The sequence below is a fragment of the Palaemon carinicauda genome, chromosome 9, assembly GCF_036898095.1.
Source record: "Palaemon carinicauda isolate YSFRI2023 chromosome 9, ASM3689809v2, whole genome shotgun sequence".
Taxonomy (NCBI): Eukaryota; Metazoa; Arthropoda; class Malacostraca; order Decapoda; family Palaemonidae; genus Palaemon; species Palaemon carinicauda.
The window spans coordinates 21,790,755-21,812,813 of NC_090733.1; the positions used below are offsets into that span (position 1 = coordinate 21,790,755).

The 22,059-nt window shown below is 35.5% G+C and overlaps 1 protein-coding gene across 1 annotated transcript; it reads left to right on the forward strand.

Annotated features, from left to right (window-relative positions):
• Nucleotides 1-20,318: 20,318 nt before the first annotated feature.
• LOC137646305 (protein FAM200C-like) lies at nucleotides 20,319-21,491 on the forward strand. The gene has a single exon (XM_068379415.1). The coding sequence runs from the start codon at nucleotides 20,319-20,321 to the stop codon at nucleotides 21,489-21,491; it is 1,173 nt and encodes a 390-aa protein (XP_068235516.1).
• Nucleotides 21,492-22,059: the final 568 nt, after the last annotated feature.

The following is a 22,059-nucleotide window of genomic DNA, read 5'->3' on the forward strand; positions in this document are numbered from 1 at the left end:
CGAAGGCAGAATCGGGTTATTCTACCTTTGATCGCGAATTGCTGGCGGTGTACTTAGCTGTCTGTCACTTTTGCCATTTCTTAAAAGGTACGCCCTTCGTCATTTGCACAGACCACTTGCCTCTGGTGCTCGCCGACATCGCTCCGCCGTGGCTGAATACAATTGCACCCTTCAACATGTCCCTGGGAAAATGAATCCTGTTGCTGATGCCCTGTCAAGAAACACGTAGGCCGCCGTTCAACTGGGATTGAATTACAACACCTTGGCTGAAGCTCAATGGCAGGATTCAGAGTATCAAGCATATAGGACACCCTGCACATCCCTCCGTTGGAAAGAAGTCCCCCTCGACGACTCCAACACCACCCTCCTCTGTGACATCAGTACTGGTAGACCGCGACCTTGGATTCCTGCTCCCATGCGCCGACAATTGTTTAATTTCATTCACAGCCTTTTACATCCCCCGCGTCGTTCTAATGTACAGCCGCTGAAGACAAAGTTCATTTGGCACAGCATTACTAAGGATGGTAAGGATTTCGTCCGTGCCTGAACTTCTTGCCAAACTTCCAAGGTACATCGACACATGGATTCAAGAGTGGGCACCTTTCTTCAACCTCAGCATCGTTTCGCCTACATTCCCGTCGACGTTGTAGGCCCCCTACCCACATCACAAGGACATCGTTACCTGTTTAACGTCATCGACCGCTCCACTCATTGGCCTGAAGCCATTCCCATGGAAACTGCAATGTCCGCCTCATGTACATCTGCCTTACTCTCAGGATTGATAGTAAGATTTGGCATCCCTGATCATATTACTTCTGACAGGCGTACCACTTCCACCTTTCAATTGTGGACATCATTAGCGAATCTCCTGGGCATCACCCTACATCAGACAACTGCCTACAACCCGGCTGCCAATGGAATGGTTGAACGTTTTCATCGCACCCTCAAAGCAGCTTTGATGTCCCGTTGCAAGGGCTCTAATTGGTTTACTCTGCTTCCCTGGATCCTCGTGGGACTAAGGACCACTCCTAAAGACGCTGAAATGGTGTATGGCAACCCGTTGGTTGTCTCTGCCGAATTTTTTCCTTCTGCAACCTCCTCCGACAATCTCCAGACTTTCAAGCCCCCAGCGAAGCCTCACAGACTTGCACTCTGCAATGCACATCTTCCTATGTAATGATAATAGCAAGTCACCGCTAACACCCCCAATGTCTGCATGCTCTATTGTTGACTGTTAACAGAACTAGTTGCCAGTTGACAAGAAATAGCATGTCTGTATTCTGTGACCTTGTTACCGGGACCTTGTGTGTATATATACTCGATGTGTAGTAATAAAGTTACTCAGTTGCTTTCATCTCGCCTTTGAGTTACATCCTACTCTTGGCTCGTCATAATGCTCATCCAACAGCCTTTTCAGTATTGGCTTATTACAAAAACGACAGTGACTCTAATAGTTTTCTTTCGGTGTGTTTTCATCCCAGAAATACCTGAAGTTGCTTGTTCGTATAACACCTTATGTAAACGTTATTTTTTTACTCAGGTACAATTACAAAAATTAATCTATATAAACTCCCATGTTACGTTGATGAACTGGAGAATCAAGGCAGTTGTCAACTTAGAATAGTATCCTTTTCTATGAAATGCATTATATTTCATTCAGCATTCAAAGAATGAGCATTATTTGGTGTCCGGATTCTATTGCTATTTGAATAAAGTTAACTACCATCCCAAAAGAATGGATTCCAATAAAACTCAGAGTAATGATATGTGTACAAACTCTATAGAAATTATTATTTTTTTTTTTTTCTTCAATCCTAATCCACTTCCTCTTACTTTGTTATCTATGAGAAATGCTTCTCCCTTGTATACCACCGGGGTGAATGGAATGTCACCGACAGTGTCCCTTAAGTTTCTCCTGCCATCCTTTTTATAAGTAGGTAAAGATTAACGAATTTCCCGAATACATACGAGATCTGGAAATCTGTCTATAAGTAATTCAGCATTGAATAATTCACCTATATCTGCTATTAGTTCTATTTTCCTTACCAGTTATTTTTTACTTCTGAAAATATATGTTTCTGGGCTTGATATTCATCCAAAGAACTTAAAAGTTCTGTTTGACTATAGGAGCTGTATTATTATTATTATTATTATTATTATTATTATTATTATTATTATTATTATTATTATTATTATTATTATTATTATTATTATTATTATTACCTGCTTAGCTGAAACCCTGGTAGGAAAAGTGAGATAATATAAGCCAAAGGGCTCAAAAAAGGAAAATAACCAAGGGAGAAAAAGGATGTAAACAAGAGAAGTAATTACTAATCAAAACTAAAAATTTCCAGTACAGTAAGAACATTAGAATTATTCTTTCATATATAAATTATTAAAACTTCAAAAAAGATGAGGAAGATCAATACTATAGTATAGCATGAGCGAGTGTACCCTCAAGCAAGATAACTGTACCCAAAGACAGTGGAATACCTTAGTAAAGCAGCTATGGCACCGCCCAAGACTAGAGTATAATGATTTAATTTTGGAGAGTCTTTCTCTTAGAAGAGCTACTTTCCATAACTAAAGAGTCTCTTCTACCCATACGAAGAGGAAAGAAGCCACTGCCCAATTAAAGTGCAATAGTTAACCCCCTAAGCAAAGAAGAACTGCTTGGTAATATCAGTGTTATGAAGTGTATGAGGACAGAGGAGAATATACAAAAAATAGGGCAAATTATTCTGTATATGTGTAGCCAAGGGGAATTTAGCCGTAACCAGACACAAGGATAAAATATAGTGCAGTATTACTATAAGGTTGTATATATATATATATATATATATATATATATATATATATATATATATATATGTGTGTGTGTGTGTGTGTCTGTGTGTGTGCATATGTGTATACATATATGTATCTACTATACAAGCATATACATACACACACACACACACACACATATATATATATATATATATATATATATATATATATGTTTATATATATTTATATATATAAATATATATGTATATATATATACATATATATTTATATTTATATAGAATATCTATTTATCTATCAATCTATATATATATATATATATATATATATATATTTATTTATATATAAATATATATATATATATATATATATATATAGATATAAGTATATATGTATTATATAAGCATGTATATGTATATATATATACATACATATATATATATATATATATATATATATATATATATATATATATATATATATATACATACATTTAATCTTTGGATGGATGACACATCAAATCTATATGCTTTAGAATATAGTGAATTATTGAAATCATATCAATTGGTGAATATTGTCGACTGAGCAACTACTTTAACCGGGCATACGTTGGATCTAGTTTTCAGTCGAAAGGGACTTCGACCACGTATTCAAGATCTGGTAACTGAGAAGCGGTGTCAAATCTCTTATCAACTATGTATCAAATATCTGGTAGCCTAGAAGCACATCTGATTATCTTACCAGCCATGTATTCCAAGATTTCGTAGTATTAATAGATTGGTGTCCAATATCTCATTGTAATTCATGCTTGATAAATGGCCCAAAAAGGATTTTTTTTATTTTAGTTTTAAACTTGGAGTGAAATTTGTCTATAGACAATATGGGACATGGAAGGAAGGAGCAGCTCCTAGAGGAGGATTGATAGTAAACAGGTTATGAACCACTGTGCTAAATAGAACTACATTAGACCCCTCTCTGGTTACGGTTCATATTTCCTTTGCTTAAACACGCACCGAATAGTCTGGCCTATTCTTCACACAATACCCTCATTCCTAATACACTTGGCAACACTGAGATAACCGAAAAATTCTATACTCAAGGGGTTAACTAACCTGACTATATAATGCTATTTAACTTTCATAACATATTTGCTTTTCTGGTTTTAATTAAATATTCTTTTAATATTTATTTATAATAAACGATATCGGCGTCAATTACCTTCGATTCAGGATGCCAGAGAACTTCAAATCAATCAATGAATCACTGTAATTGTTCAATGGCTACTTTCCATCTGGTAAGGGTATAAGAGACCCTTGAGTTATGGTAAGCAGCTCTTCTTGGAATAGGACACTTCAAAATAAAACCATTGTTCTCTGTTCTTAGGTTTTCCACTGTCTTGAGGATATATTCAGGCTGGCCACGGTCTGGACCGTGACTCAGGCACAATGTCATTTCGGTTTTCTTATTTCCTTGACTCACTGGGCTATTTCCCTTGTTGGATCCCAGGCATGGGCTTATAACATACTACTTTTCCGGCCAGGAAAAGTAGCTAAGATGATAATAATAATAATAATAATAATAATAATAATAATAATAATAATAATAATAATAATCACAAGAAATTATTCTACACTTTATTTTTTGTGTCTTGTGTTATCAGTAAACATTTTACGTAAAAAATATATATATTTTTCATTTAATCAGATAAAATCGTATAACGAGGAAGGGCTCATAGTTGAAATGTTTATGGTGGAATCACAAATACCATTTAATCAGAGTATTTTTTTATTCAGTTAAGCTATATTTAGGATAAAAACATTGAATGAAATCAAAGATCAAGGAATGAGGCTAGACAACATAACATCTCATTGACAATAAGAATGTCCGTGAAAGTTGGTGTAATCAAGGAATAAATTGCAAAATCTTCCCAAAATATTTTAAATGAAAGGATAAAATCTTTCCTTAGAATTAAGTGAGAGTTGGAGGTGTATCTTTATCTTTCTTTCATTTTTTCCAGCCTTGGAGTATAGTCAACATTGGCACAACATTAATCTACGACAGAGTTTCATTGCTTGAGTAGACACGAAAAAAGAGAAGAAGGGAGATGGCAAGAACGGGGAGAAGAGAGGGGTGCTGGAAGAAAGAGAACTGTGTGTGTGTGTGTGTGTGAGAGAGAGAGAGAGAATGGGGTGAGGACAAAAACAGTAAAATTGTTATTTTTTAATTTACTGGTTTTGCTTATTTATAACCCCATTGTAGAATGTCTTCTTAACTGGCTTACTTAGTGTATGGATACCATACACCGCTATAAAAGGTAATCATTATTGTTTTGCAATTTAAATAGTAAACACATTATCATAAGTAAAGAAGCTGTAACTTATTTCCCTTGGTGTCATAGGTAAATACAATAATATTGAAGGGATATGTTATTAAAAGACCAAAATATGTATTCCCAAAGTGCGAGAAGCGAGAAAGGATTCGACTACCGTATTGTTTGATCAAACCTGTCATCACTTCACTGTCTTCATCACTTTGGAAGTAAACCAAACCTGGACGAAGAGCGCCTGCAGTGATAAGGGGACTGTCCTGTTTTGACCAAGGTCATCACCTAATCAGTGGAGTCAGCATATTTTGAGAAACCGAGCCTGAGGGATATCCTTGTTTATGAAATACGTCATCATAGAAGGACACGTGCTGCTCTTTTGTTACGACTTAACACGTGGTCCAGATTGCATCATAAATTTGTTATAGAAGCCTTCATGGCGTGATCGAAGGTGGCTTTTTTTAAGAGACCAATCGATACGTATAAAAAAAAAAAAATATATATATATAAAAAAAAAATAAAAAAAAAAAAGCCCTTCCATGGAAATGACGAGTGCCCACTGTAGTTAACTCCGCCCAATCATAGGTATATAAACTTCAATTAGAGATTGTCCAGGAGACATAGGACAGGACATAAGACATGTTAGGAACTACGTCCGAAGCAGATGAGAACCAATTCCTGACAAGATAAGCAGAGAAGACCAGAAATTTAATAAAGCCAGTTTCCAACCTTTCCTTCAGACGACCAATACCTATCTCCAAAATATTGTAATGACCGAGAAGGAGAGACAAAGTGAGACAGCCAGGCCTCCCTGCCAGTGACGAGAAGTAGCCAACACTGCCTGCAGCCTGGCCTTAGTTCAACAATGTCATCGAATTCTTGAAGACTTCTGATGTCCCATGTAGAGGCCACCCTTTCTGTGAAGTCTTCGAATAAAATACAAAGTCTTCGTGTCATTTTCATCTGAACTTCAGATGGCAGCTGGCTGATGCCGATTTTCAATGATAGGACTTTGACATTCATACTACTTAATAAGTTGACTTAGGACATCTTCAAACTGCATTGGATTTTTGCCTCTGAATTTCGGTTTTTCGACAACAGGGTGATTTATCCTGAAAATTATTGTTTTTCAATTCTCTCTCATCCCTTGATAATATTTACTAAGTTCTATAAATATTACCTTATAGAGACCTGATATTGTCCTCCAATAATATGAAGACTTTTTTTCTGGAAGTAATTTTTCTGGCAGATATGAATTTTTTTCATTATGGTAAAAATAAACCCTAAAATTCAGGGAAAGATAGGAAAAAAATATTTAACAATTTTGAAAAAAAAGGGCTTTATTTAATTGTTTTATAATGTGTTTGTAAGTTATATACAAAATTTCAATGCTGTATCTTTAAAACTAAGGGAGTCTATTGAATTTAAAGGTCAATAAGTGTAGTTTTGAGATACATGCGTTCAAAGTTTTTCTTTGTATTTTTACAAAGACAGTATTAATAAATTAGATTATTATGAATTTTATGTTCTTTTTTAATATCAATAAAAGGAAATAAAGTTATTCATCATAATTTAATTATTAACAGAGATCCTTTTGCTCAATATCTTTCTTCTTTTTCCTCCCGTGAGGCAAGGCGGCGCTCCTCTATCCACAACACACACACTCTCTCTCTCTCTCTCTCTCTCTCTCTCTCTCTCTCTCTCTCTCTCTCTCTCTCTAAACTACCGGTAATACGCGCTTCTGAACTCCTAATAAAGCGAGTTTCCTTCTTCCTTATATTAGTAAAATGATGAAATTGTCTATTCCTCTTTGAAATGATAAAATTCTTGCCGAAAACGAGAAAAACAAACGTAAAAATAAGTGAACGCCAGAGGAAGCATGTTTTTCTTTTTATTTTCACAGATAATATTAATAAATCCTGATTATTATGAATTTTGTTCCTCTTTTTGGATATTGATGAATGAAAACAAATTTACTTCTCATGATTTACTCATAAACGAAGATCCTATTGCTCAATATCTTCTTTCTTTCCTGTAAGGTAAGGCCGTCACTTCTCTATCCACAACTCTCTCTCTCTCTCTCTCTCTCTCTCTCTCTCTCTCTCTCTCTCTCTCTCTCTCTCTCTCTCTCTCTCTCTCTGCACTACTGATATTACCCTCTACTGAACTTAATAGAGCGAATTTCCTTCGTCATTATGGTAGCAAGATGTTGAAATTGTCTTTTCCTCTTTTAAACTATAAAATTCTTGCCGAAAACGAGAAAAACAAACGTAAAAATTAGTGATTGTCAGAGGTCAAACTCAGGCAAGTACTCTCTCTGGTAGGACTGAAGGGCGAAGGGTGTAAATGTAATTCCCCGTGAAATACATCATCTACGGATCCTGGAGATTATACAGAGGCCATTGTTCACAATTTCTTTCATATTAATATGAAATAATTATGAAAATTTACGATACCAGAAGAAAAACTATATATTCTTCTAGGGAACAATGTTTATGATTTATTGAGTAACGATTTCTAAATGCCATACAAAGCTCAGTGAATTTTTTTCAGGATTTGTGTTTTTCTTCCTATACCCCCATATATTGGCATTCCGGCCATTCCCCTTCAGCCACCCTTTTGCAACGCTTTCAAGCCTGAAGTCTCCGAACCAGTATCGTTTCAGCAGCTGCAGAAAACTATTCCTTAAGTACTTCTACTTTTCTATTAATGTGTTGATTGATTTCATTTGTCAGTTAAAGTAACCGGAGAAGTAACATTGGTCCTCTCTTTATAAGTTTGTGAATAAACGTCTTGTGTTTTTTTCTTTTTGTGAGTTTTTTTTTTTTTATATATTCATTCCACATGTTTTATTTTGTGGTTTCCGTACAGTCTTAGTTTAAATACAAAGACTATATACTGAAGGAAGATAGGAAGGCTCAAAATAGAATTTTGATACACTAGTTGGCAACTCCAAAGTTGTGCTATGAAAAGATGCCAGATACTCCCATCCGAAACGATTGGCTCCATCTATTGAGTATGCAGTTAAACATTTAGAGCTGAAATCCTTACGGGAATATAGGATAGAGTTCGATTATAAATAATTTGCATTACTACGTCGGTATATTTTATTCTTGTATTTATGACGTTCTTAAATTTTAGATAACTAAATTTTAATTTTACAAATAGGTACATTTATAGATTAAGAATACATATCCTTATGTTTCTCAGTCTGTTTTTTTTTCTTTTCAGATTTTTTCAGAAACTTAATAGCTATGTCTTATAATTTAGTTGATTTTCTAGCAATTTCAATTATTGTATATTACAATTCTTTTTCAAATATTCTATACAATATCACGTTCCAATAAAGTAAAACATACTGTATGTCTGATTTGTTAAACTTAGTCATATGTGATGTGTAGGCATACACTTGATTACAGATTGTAGGCCATTGTAGAATGATATTAGATGTACATAAAACGCAATTGTAATTTTCTTTCATTGAAACGGAAATGCATGATGGACTCGTGGAAACTCTTTAGTAATATAAACTATTAAATGTATAGATATACAAACAAAAGGAATAAAATAACTCACTAAATTGAATCACACATAAAAATATTCAAAAGGGGATGGGAATAGAAATAAGGTAGCATACAAGCCAACCAAAAATGAAACACAAATCACATAAAAGGAACTTTAATAAATTGTACATAAGAAAAATAACAGTAAATAATATTGCGCATATAAAAATTGTAAAAAAAGAAAATAAAATAACATACAAGCAAGCTAAAATTGCATCATGAATTACATGCAAATAAACTCTAATATAATTATGAATATGAGAAAACATAATACTAATAAAGGATTTCTTCATGAATTGAATACATCGTGCAAACATAAGACAAAGCAATTATGCAAACATAGAGAGCACAGACAGTAAACACAAATTCAATATTCATGAAAATACAAATTCAAACAAATACACTTGACAAATACTGTAAAATTTTAGTCTTAATTTAGGAAATAGAAAAAAAAATAAGAAGACAAGGAACACTAACAAAATAATATATTGAAGCAGTATACTCCTGTAACGCTACTTTGGTGTACAAACATGCTGAAATATTCATGCACTTATAAGTTAAGTTAAAGTTAAATATAATACATACCACTAAACATGTTCCTAACGATAAATATATCAGGTCCAGAGAAATACGTTATTTCAATAGCTTTATGACCAAATAAAAAAGTTTGAGAAAAGTGTATTGCGGATGCCTAGCTTTAATCTTATATCCAATATGAGTGGGGCTTACTCATGAGTAGCACATATTTCATGTATTATACTGTTAGCACTCACCGTTCTTTGTCCTTAGGGAACCTGTAAAACACCTAATGAGGATCGGTTTCTTTTCGTTTATTGCAAAGAACACACTGTGTGACTTATTCACTGTTGGCGCCATGATTTCGTTGTCAACTGTCAAATTCTAAATATAAACAAAAAGACGACGAACGATATACCTACAACGCCATCTTAAGTCTGAGCGGTCAAACTATTGCGTTCACTTTGGAGTTGCCAACTAGTGTATTAAATTCTATTTTGAGCCTTCCTATCTTCCTTCAGTATATAGTCTTTGTTTAAATATTCAAACAACCTGTCATGATTTTAAGATTATAACAGTTGGTAACTTTGCCAGGATTCTCGACAAAGTAAACAAGTGAAACAGTGTTGTGTCGAGCTCTGCTCTGCTATACACGCCTTGAGTCGTGTTTTAGCTTTGTGTTTCTCGCTTATAATATCATTGAAAAGATATTAGTTAGTCATATGGAGAAACCTAAGTGATAAGAAACAGTACATTATGTCTGTTCCTAACTATGTCTGCCTCATATGTAATAACACGGAGGGAGAACGAAAAAATGGATAGTATGTGAATGTAATACAATCTGTGGAGAATTTTTTAATTAGATGTTTGAGTGGGAACTTAGTCCGGGAAAGTCTCCCTACGGCAGTTACACAAAGATCAACAGGGGAGGATAATGAGCACTTTCTCTCGGGCCACAGTTTACTAACCATCACTCTTAAATACAAAAGGGGGAAATTTAACTGTCCAGAGGCAGAACTCTAGCTTTGTCAGGTCTATATTCTTCTCCCTCTTAGGCTCTGTTCCGACTCCGTCCTAGTGACCCCAGTGAGATGCTGGACAGGTATCATACGTTAATGTAATTGGAGACAAAAATAAAAATGGGAGCAGTGATATAAAGTAAATATGAAACGTTAAAGATATGGATCTTTACCTTCGAAGCAGATATATTAATACAAAGTTCCTCGCTGAAACCACTTACAGACTTACTTAGGCTTACTCCTTTCAAATATCGGGTATTTTGTCCCATGATCAAATACTCATAATTTGCACATTGGAATAAATGAGGGAGCAAAAATACGAAGGAGGTTTAATTAACCTAATATTGATTTATTTCACAAATTTACATTAAAAGAAACGGACATCTTAACAGCACAAAATGGTATCAAAACAAGGAATGCAATAAAGCGATTCAAAATAATAAAAATGGTTGGTTAGATACGTGGTCTGCAATAATCAATAATCAAAATTGGGTCGGACACGTGGCCCATGTGACCCAGAGACTCTGCTAGTCTCAAAAGGAAAAATGATATCGAAAAAATATATACACAATCCCACCGCACACATTCCGAATATGTAAGAGCCAGGTATTCTAAGCAAGTTAAAATTAGTCTAAGCTAAAAAATGGGGGAATAACTAAGTGGCCACTGTTGTAGTACCTGCACTCCTTTGAATGTTTTGATAAACAATTTGTGTGGTAGGCTGCTGTGAGGTCCCAACATGTAGTCAGTAACCTCAAGCAATTACCAAGACCAAAAATTATAAGTACATTAATTTCCATGCACGCAGCCCGAAAGATGTAATGCTAGAATAATACCTAAACTTAACTTATGAGACAAATAGAAGCTTATCTAAAGGGGGAATGGCCATTAATTGAACTGACAAGATTTTATGTTGTGGGGCGCCCGTGTCCTGAAAGTGGCGGTCTTCAATTTGCTTCACTAGGCCTACAGCACTTATTTTGCGGAGTCAATGGCCCCTTCCAACTAGCCCCCAGACTGAAACAAATGTTCTGTGGAATTAGCTGCTTTTCACTTATTCATTTGCCATGTGAATAAATCATCATTGAGTTACTGATACTCTCTTCAATTATTAATTTTGCTATGTGTATAAATCATTAATGAGTTACTCTCCTCCTTTTTTTGGTAATAAATTATTTGGAATAGATTACGAACTTTGGTATCTTTAACTCCACTTTATGAATTTTACCGATTTATACTATGGGACGGGTCAGAAGCACCCGAGATGTTGGGAGTAACCCACTGTAGATATAGGTAAGTTAGTATCAGTGAGTGTATGCTCTTTAACTTAGTGCTTTGAAGGTGAAGATCCCCATTTAACTTTACTTTATACTTTTATACTCCACTGCTCCCATTTTGGTTTGTCTCTAATTACATTAACGTAAAATACCTGTCCAGCATCTCACTGAGACGGAGTCGGAACAGAGCCTAAGAATGAGATGACTATAGACCTGACAAAGTTAGAGTAGGCCATAAATTACTTTTATTTTCACGTGTGGAGTTCTCCGGCCTCTGGACAGTAAAATTTCCCCCTTTTGTATTTAAGCGTGACGGTTAGAAATTATGGCAGTAAAGTTTTTAGCAGGGTGTTTGTGCCCCGAGTGTAAGTACTCATTATCCTCCCCTGTTGATCTTTGTGTAACTGCCATAGGGAGACTTTCCCGGACTATGCCCACACTGAGTACGTGAAGCAAAACAAAACAATTTAGTAATATCAAAATGAAAGGAAAATGTGAACGTGAGAGATCTGGCCCTGAACGAACAAGAGGCAAAAATAGATGACTTGGAAAACAAACTTGCGGACCTTAGTACAAACGCAGAAAATTCCACCCAGACCACCGACCTCACTGAGAATATTGACATTCTTGCCATGAATATGGAATCAATTAAAGCAACACTTCAAACATTGGTAGACCCAAAACTGGAGAAACCGACATTTGCTGACAAAGTTAAGGAAAAAAATCAACTAATTCAACAACTAAAATTACTGAAAGAAAACGTGAAGCTGAACAAGCACTTAAAGACTTTCCTATATTTAACACGAGGTCAACTACGAATGGAAATGTTGTTGTAAACTTTGCAAACAATATTCAGACATTGGTGGCTGACGCTGAAACGAGAAAAATTGGAAAACTAAAACCAAAATAATGATATGCAATGATGAAGATGGTGTAGTAAATGCTTTGATTCAAAGAAATCGCTGCCTGGACCAATTCCAAAATATAGGAGATAAGATAAGTGTAGTCCTGAAGAAAAATGCCTGGGGGGGGGGGGGAATCACCCACCATGTGCTGAAATGTGATCCTGAATTTCGGAGGGCTATTGAAGATGGGGACAAAGTTTCGTTAGATGGGGTATCTGTAACATACGTGATAGGTACCACGTGATCACCTGCTCCCACTGTCAGAGGTATGGACATTTTGAGAAAGATTGCAAGTCTAAAAATGAAGATAAAGTCTTCGGAAAATGTTCAGGGAGACACTCCACCAGGGAGTGTAATTCGCAAATGTCAAATTCTATAAACTGCACAAAGTTAAACAGACCAAGTGACCACACAGTAAATTGTAGAGACTGCAATGCTTATGACTTGGCATTGAAAAGAATAGCGGAAAATACTAACCATGGTTACTAGGGATGTCATAAACTGTGGCTATGTAAATATATAATCTGTAGGTAATAAGACTGTTCAAATTGGAGAATTGATAAACGAGAAATATTTAGATATGCTAGCATTATCTGAAACATGGTTAAATAACTTGGACAAGGCAAAGATCACTGAAATGACGCCCCCCAACACATGCCTTCTTTCACATACCGAGATAAGGTAGGTCTGGTGGGGGTGTTGGACTCTTTATTCATGAAAGTTACTCAAATCTCAAAACTTTGATGAAAAGAATTAATGTAGCAAGCTTTGAATATCTAGAAATGAAATTTACGCCAAAAAATAGAAGAATATCCTTTGTAACAATCTACAAACCCCCTAGAACAAACACTAGTATCTTTTTTGAAGAATTCAGTGCCCTCATTGAGATGATTATCATGGAGAAAAACGAATTAGTTATCTGTGGAGACTTCAATTTTTGGATGGATGACGCATCAAATCCTGACGCTTTGGCATTTAGTGAGTTACTACAATCATATCGCCTAGGGAATATTGTCGACTGTACAACTACTTTAACTGGGCATATGCTAGATTTAGTTCTAAGTGAGGACATGAATAATATTGTATGTGATATAAAAGTCGAAGATAAATGTACTATCTCCCCAGTACACAAACTTATTCGTTTAGTCTACCTCTACAGAAACACAAACTTATTTGTTTAGTCTACCTCTACAGAAACATGCATTAGTAAAGAAAATAAACTTTAAACACAAATCAAAATTTTTCTCCTACGTATTTATTGAAGAAGTTACAAAGAAAATAAATAATGCTATCAACATTCCCTGTGATCATGATGACCAATGTCTGTTAGGAGCTAAGTGTGCTAGCTGTTTTATGACCACTTATAATAAAGTGAGTAAAAGTGTATATTATGCCATGTGCCCACCGATGGAAAAGACTATAACCGTGAAAGACCAATCTCCTTGGTTTGATGGAGAGACTTTGGTAAAAAAAAAAAAAGAAGGAAAAAAGACATAAAGAAAGAAAGTGGAATAGGTTAAAAACTGAAAGTACTTGAGTAGAATACAAAACTTCTGCGTGTCAATATAACTACCGACTAAGAAGGAAAAAACGTGAATGCTATAAGAGAAATATCCTCAAAGCAGCAACAGACATAAATAGGTTATACTGTCTCCTGAATGGTATAATGGGAAATGTAAAAGAAAAGAAGCTACCTGATGGATACAGTGAACAGGAACTAGCAAATAATTTTCTAGTATTCTTTTAAAACAAAATTGAAAATATAGCCAGGTCATTTTTAAATACTCAATATCAGATTAATGATACACCAGACACACAGACAAAAATAATACGATTTAACAATATAACACAAGATGACATCACCAAAATTATCACAAGAGCAAAGAAAACAAACTGTGCGATCGATCCTATGCCAATATCTGAAGTAATTGGAGAGAGAGACTATTCTAGTCTAGCCGAAATAATAATGAGAATAGCAAATGTAAGCATTGATAAATGTAAGTTTCCTAAATCTGAGAAAATGGCTATAGTCACACCAGTTCTGAAAAATACACTGGACTACCAGGAATTAAGCTCATATAGACCTATTTCGAATCTATCCTTTGTCTCAAAAGTGCTGGAATATGTAATTCTTGAACAACTAGTCAGCCAGCCACTTAGAAGTAATAGAAGCTTTGCCTGACAACCAATCTGCTTACAGAAAACTATACTCTACGGAGACAGCCATTTGCTCTGTTGTAAATGATATGCTAGAAATGATGGATGAAAATGAATGTGGTATCTTAATACTGCTTGATCTCAGTGATGCTTTTGATACAGTTGTGCATGAACTGCTACTAAATGATCTACAGTCCATCTGCGTTGAAGATCAAGCCTTCGAATACCTAAAAGACTACTTAGTTGGTAGAAATTACTGTGTACAAATTGGAAACTCTTATTCATCATATGAATCCTTAAACAGAAGGGTACCCCAGGGGAGTGTACTTGGCCCAATCTTATTCTGCATCTATACTATTGTTCTATAGAAAATGCTACAAAGGCATGGCGTGAAGTTTAAACTATTTGCAGATGTCACATAATTTTACTTCTCCATAAAGGATATACATGACAGTACCGAAACTCTAAACCGAATCCTTGATAGTGTTAGAGAATGGATGACATTTAAACAGCTAAAATTACATGAGAACAAAACTGAATTCATGGTGGTGAGCAAGAGAAAAAGGATGAGAAACTCAGGTGATATTCAAATGAACATAAATGATGACTCGGTGCCAATATCTAGTAAAGTTCGAGATCTAGGTGTATTTCTTGACTGCAACCTGTCTCTAAATGCCCAAATAAATAATGTAATAAAAACTGCTGGTTATCATCTAAGAAGTATTGCGTTTATAAAAAAGTACCGGAACGAAAATTCTGTAAAGAAACTTGTGATGAACTGTGTTATTACCAGGATTGACTACTGTAACTCTATCTATTACAATTTACCAAAAGTGCAACTTAAGAAATTACAAAACATAATAAATAGAGGAGCAAGACTGATAAAAGGTATCCCACCTAGAGGAAGGATCACACCTATACTAATCGATTTACACTGGCTACCGATTAAAGTGAGAATTGAAATTAAAATATGTACAATAACCCACCAAGCTATCAGAACCGGGCGTCCAAAATACTTAAAAGAATTTCTACATATTGCGCATCCAACAAATCGTGTCAACACGAGAATAGTTACAGATGGCTTAAAGCTGTTGGAACCTAGATTTTTGTCTACTTTAGGCTCCAGAGCCTTAAAATATGCAGCCCCGAGACTATATAATAAGCTCCCACGAAACACTCGAATGATTGAAGACATTAAGGCTTTCAAGAGGAAACTGAAGACTTTCATATTTCAGCAGTCATACAACAGTGACAATTTTACAGTAAATGAACAATACGCGATATGAAACGTTAAATACTATGAACAAACAAGGTAAAACGACAATTAAGGTCCTGTAGCGAGTGGGGTTCCCCTACTGCATGGGACTGGAAAAGCAGCCATCAAAGTAAATAAGTACAGGGAGAATATAGAAAGAAGCAGAATGAATGAGATTACAAAAGATTTGATAGCTTCAGGTAAGCCTCTTGGTCTAGATGGCGATACTCTCCACGTGTATGTTTTTAAGAGAGAACAGAAAATGTTTGAGCAAGATGAAAGAGCAGCTGAAAGAGAAGAAAATTAGAGACTGCAAGAAGAAAATTAGAAACAACGTAAGAATTATCTATAAATCTCTCGTTTAAGGCAAATCATCATAATAGTCTCGCAGGTAGCAGACCAGGGAGTAATGTGTCAGGTAGAAGACCGGGTAGTAATTTATCATTGAACGGTGACTGATGATTTTAGGTGCAATGTCGAAATTAATGCCAAAATTTCATGAGGAATATTTAACGAAATATTGTATGTCTTTTGAAAAGTTATTGAACAGAGTAGGTTGTTCCAAAGACAAGTGGACTTTGTATTTAAAGTCAGTCTTATGTGGTAGGGAACTTTCTGTGTATAGTTTTATGTCTGAGGATAAAAGTGAGGACCATGATATTGGTAAAGAAACGCATACAGGTTATTGCCAGAGGCGTACAGTAAGAAATTTAAAAGTTACAAAAGGGATTAGAGCAGAACGTATGTAGAATACAGAAAAAAAGTTAGAGAGATAATTTTAAGATTGGTTAACTTTCACGGAAGTAGATAGTATTGATGAACTCAAGAATTTTGTTTTGCTAGAAAACTCCAAAGATAACACATCTTCAGACATTAAGCTATACATAGAAGATAGACGTGAAAAATGTTTTACAGATGCGACAAGGTTGGCAGATGAGTAGAGTCTACTCATAGTTTGAATGATAGTAAGAAAAATAATAATCCTTCGTCTGGTAAGATGCAACATAGTAAGAGTAGTTTTAGCAATAGTAATACAGGAAAATATGATTATTATTGGTATGCATGTAGAAAATCAGGTCATACTGCCAGGTTTCGTAAGAGCAAATGGAAAGGTAGTAGTTCAGAGATAACTTGTTTTCGATATAATAAAAAAGGGCATATAGCAAGGAATTGTATAGTAGAGGAAGAGAATGTCAAGAAACTAGCGTCTCTTATTAATAATTTATTTTCAAGCAAAAATGTCATAATGGAAGAAACTAGGAAATTTTACGGAGATTTTTTGTTTGAAGCTATAGTTTCTTCTCTTGAAGGAGGGGTTTTTCGAGAGAATTTATGTTGCTTAGGGACGCTGGAGCCGCTTTGTCCTTTATTAGGAAAGAAAGTGTGCCAACAAGGTCACAAAGCAGTATGAAAGAAAAAGTAATGTTAGATGGGTTTCCGAGCATTTGCATTGTTTGTCCGTTATTGAAGATGAACTTAAAAAGTCAGGGAGTGGCAAGAAATGTAAAAGAAGCAGTTGTAGACTATTTTCTCATTGACGGCGCTGACATTTAATTACATCCAAATGTTTGAATCCAATTTTAAGTGAGGTACCACTGCCTGAAATGGTAGTAACTAGGTCAAGTTTACATGCAGATAAGGACTACAGTCATAGTTTGTTCGAGGATTCGAACATATGTGATGAAGGTGGCGAGGTTGATCTTAGCAAGTGTGGGGCTGAGAAGACCGACTCCTTCGGTGTTGACAATGTTAGCCAAGTTGAGGATGTAGTTGTCTAAAGTAAAGACATAGACGTAGTCGATGTAATGGATTCAAGTAATAGTTACTGCAATGGCTTAAGCAATAACATTCTGAATAGAGATGAGCTTGTTATGTTGCAAAGGAAAGATGAAACACTGTCTGGAATTTTTAATGTGAGTTGGATGATGACCCAAATAATTCTTGTAAGAAAATCTTTTGTTTAAAGGACGAAATTCTGTTATTATGTTCATCCCAAGTCAGTTAGCAAAGCAAAAGTTATGGAATAATTAGTAATTCCTAGGAGGCTTCGGGAATTAATCCTGAAATTAGCACATGATGATCAAGGATATTTAGGGGTAAATAAAATTTTCAAGTGTATAAGTAAGACTTACTTTTGGCCTAAGATAAAAAGTGATAAGCTGTCACGGATGTCAAATTGCTGTTAAACCTAATCGAGTAACTCCCAAGGCTCCCTTATGTAATATTCCATCAGTGGGAATGACCTTTTGAAAATGTCGTAGTTTATATAGATGGACCTCAGGCTAAAAGTAAAAGAGGGAATATATATCTATTATCAGTCATTGATAGACTAACCTGTTCTCCAGAAGCAATCCTAGTAAGAAGCTACAATGTGAAGACTGTAGTTAAATGCTTCTTGAGCTATTTTACCAAGTTTGGTGTTCTTTGCGTTATACAGAGTGATAATGGCAGTAATTTTGTGTACAAATATTTCAAAGACAAAATGAAATAGATATATATCAAGCTTTTAACTTCCACACTGTATCACCCAAAGTCGTAAGGGATTATAGAACGTTTTCATCAAACATTAAAAAGCTGCTTACGAAAATTACGTAATACCTTTGAACAGGACTGGGAAGAAAATCTACCTTTTGTTTTGAGTTGTTATTCGGTCAGACTGCTAAAGGACCTTTAGGGATTTTTTAAAGTGTAAATTAATGCTTCAGGGGGGTAGAGAGAATTACATTCAAAATTAAGAGAATTACAAGGAGAATTTAAGGAAAGCTTGGAAACAAGCAATAGAAAACGAGAGCAACAGCCAATGGGACACGAAAAGATAATACGATCTTAAGGCAAAGGAGATAAATTTCCCTGTGGGAGATAAAGTCTTGGTATTAATTTAGAAAGAAGGTCCCTCATTATCTTATAAATTCGACGGTCCTTTTCCTATTTTAGAAAAAAAGGGTCCATTTAAATTAATTGATTGATATTAGTAGAAGTAGAGCTAAGTGGCTGCACATAAACTTGGTACTGAAATACAGCAAATGCCCAGTGTCAGTAATAACTGTGTCACAGCGAGAAATTAGTTTTGAGAAAAACTCTGATGCGCTTATGAATTTCCAGTTATTTAACTAAGAAGAAGAAAAACTGAGTGAATTGTACTGTATAATGTTTTTTCTATATTATCCAGAAACTGTTAGTGATAAAATAGGTTCAATAGTATTTTAAATACAAAACCCATTAGACAAAGACCTTATCTTTTGAGTTAAGAGAAGGCAAATTCAGTATGAAAGGAAATTAAGTCTATGTTAGATTATGATTTGATAGTTCCTAGCGAGAGTGAATTTTGTTCTCCGGTAGTTCTGGTAGAAAAAGATTACGGATCAGATAGGTTGTGCATTGATTTAGGGAAAGTAAATATTGTTACTAAAGAAAGGGATTTTCCAATTCCCATAATGGACTATTGCTTAGATACGACCTGAAATGCCAAATTCCATCTCTAAGCTGGATTTGGCTAAAGGTTATTAGCAAGTACCTCTTAGTAGTCAAGCTAGAAAAATATCCAGTTTTATAAGACCGTTCTGTAGTTATATACCTAAAGTAATGGCTTTCGGGTTAAGAATTACAGCCAGTACATTCCAAAGATTAATGAATAAAGTTTTAAATGGTATTGATAACTCTTTCGTGTATTTAGATCAGTGGTAGGGGAACAGGGGTAAATTACCCCAAATGGGGTAAAATTATAAATTTGGAGGGGGTAATGAATGTGCTATGGATGTGGATATGCTAAGTGAGGGAAACTGATATTAAAGTTGGAGAGAAGAATGCATCGAGGATCCCACTATCTTTAAAACTATGGAAACGGAGAAATATCTGTATTGAAACTGCTTCATCAGTATTGAAACTGTTTTTAACCCTCAGTGAGATCGTATTTGCGTTGCTGTCTTGGTGGTGGCATTTGCTCCTTGACTTATCAGTCTTCTACCTGGTGGATTTTTGACCTGGGGTGTTGCGGGAGGAACAACCACGATCATAGGTAAGGGAGGCCTGGAGAGAGGGAAGAAGAAAACGAGTGAAAGGTGGTGGTTGTGGTGGTGGCAGCTTGGATTGTGTTGGAGTGACGTCATGGAGTGGCTGGGTGGATGATTACGCTTGATTTTAACTAGCAGTTCTCGTTGGTGGAGGAAGTCTGTTGACTGACAGTGATTATAGTTAACGTTTCGTGTGGTGAATAAGTTAATGTTGCATCGTATGTGTTATTGCTGATTTGTTTTCATTATCAGATGGCATCAGCAAAGAAAAGGACATATCAGACAGAGTTCTTTAATTATGGCTTCACAGAAATAGAGGACAAAGGACAAATGAAGCCTCAATGTGTAGTTTGTATGAAAGTACTGACTGCAGAGGCTTTCAAAAAGAATCAACTGAAGAAACACTTGGACAAGGTTCATTCACATCTGTCTTCCAAACCACGGGAATATTTTGAGAATCTGGAAAAACAGTCAAAAGACAGAGACTGAAAAGTAACAAGAGTGCAATGTTTGACCAATGTTCAGCTGCAATAGCTAGGTTTGAAGTGGCATTGTTGGTTGCTCGAAACAAGAAACCACATACTATTGGTGAAGACTTAATCAAGCCTACGGCTGTAAAAATGGCAGAAATAATGTGTGGGCAGAAAGTAGCTAAAAGACTGAATACAGTACCTTTGTCTGCTAGAGTTATTAAAGAAAGAATTTCCATCTTAGCAGAAAATGTGAGGGAACAAGTGATTTCTTCAGTAAAAAAAAGTAAAGAGTTTGCCATTCAACTTGATGAGACTACAAATGTAAGTAGCAATTCACAATTGATGGTATACATTCGATATAGGGGCTCTGATGAAATCGAAGAAGAAATGTTGTTGTGTTCTCCTCTTGAGTTGACAACTCGTGGTATTGATATGTTCAATAAGGTTGATGCATACTTCAAAAAACCAAGTGTTGATCTGAAGTGGGAAGATTGCATTGCAGTATCAGTTGATGGAGTTCCTGCCATGCTTGGTTACATCAATGGTTTTGTGGCTTTGGCCAAACAACAGAATCCAGATATTCTAGTCATCCATTGTATGATACATCGCCAGGCATTAGTTGTGAAGAATTTGGAACCAGAAGTGGAAGCTGTGTTAAATGATGTGGTTAAGATTGTCAATGTTGTAAAAGGGCATGCACTAAACACGAGGATGTTTCGTGATTTATGTGTGGATGGAGAGGCTGAATATTCAACCTTTGTTTTCCATACGGAAGTGAGGTGGCTTTCACGTGGAAATGTCCTGAATAGAGTGTGGGCTCTTAAAACAGAACTCGAAATATTTCTGACTGATAAAAAACACACACTTGCAGAAAAGTTCAGAAAAACAACCTGGCTAGCTCTTCTTGCATGCTTAGCTGACATTTTTTGGACATGTAAACGAACTGAACAAGGAATTGCAAGGAAAGAAAGTCAATCTCCTGTTAGCAAGGGAAAAATTTCAGCATTTGTATCAAAGCTTCAGTATTGGAACCAGAAAATAAATGCCAATAAGACTGCTGCCTTTCCAAAACTGGGAGAGTTTTTGGAAGACTGTCAAGACTGCAGTCTTAGTGACATAAAGGAGTCAGTCACAAGGCACATGACCAAACTTAGAAATAGGTTCTGTGACTATTTTCCAGAACTTGATTCACTTACTGTCAGCTAGGTTGTAAATCCCTTCAAAAGTGAGCTGGCTGATTTGCCTGAACAGCCTGAAGGATTGGCAGAAGAGCTTATTGAACTTGGTTCCAGCAATGAAACAAAAATGGAATTTGAGAGCAAGGATGATCTCTCAAGTTTTTGGATGTCAAAAACTGCAAAGGCTTATAAAACTGCACATATGGAAGCAACTAAAATGCTACTACCTTTCGCAACAACCTACCTTTGCGAACAAGGTTTTTCTACCCTTGTAAATCTAAAAACAAAATACAGAAACCGGTTGAGTCCTGAAGACAGCTTTCTAGTAGCAGTAACTTCGAAAATCCCTGATTTCGAGTTTGTTGTATCCAAGATGAAACAGTATAATTTTTTCCAAAGCCTGAGGTAGCTGATATGAAAATATTAAAGATTTCAATCTGTCGTTAAAATATTAAAGTTTTCAATATTTTCTTAATTATTTTTCGTTGTGTGCCATTCTTATGCCGGAAAGAATAACATTATTTTTCTTTGTGTGCCATTCTTATGCCAGAAAGAATAACATTATTTTTCTTTGTGTGCCCTTCTTATGCCAGAAA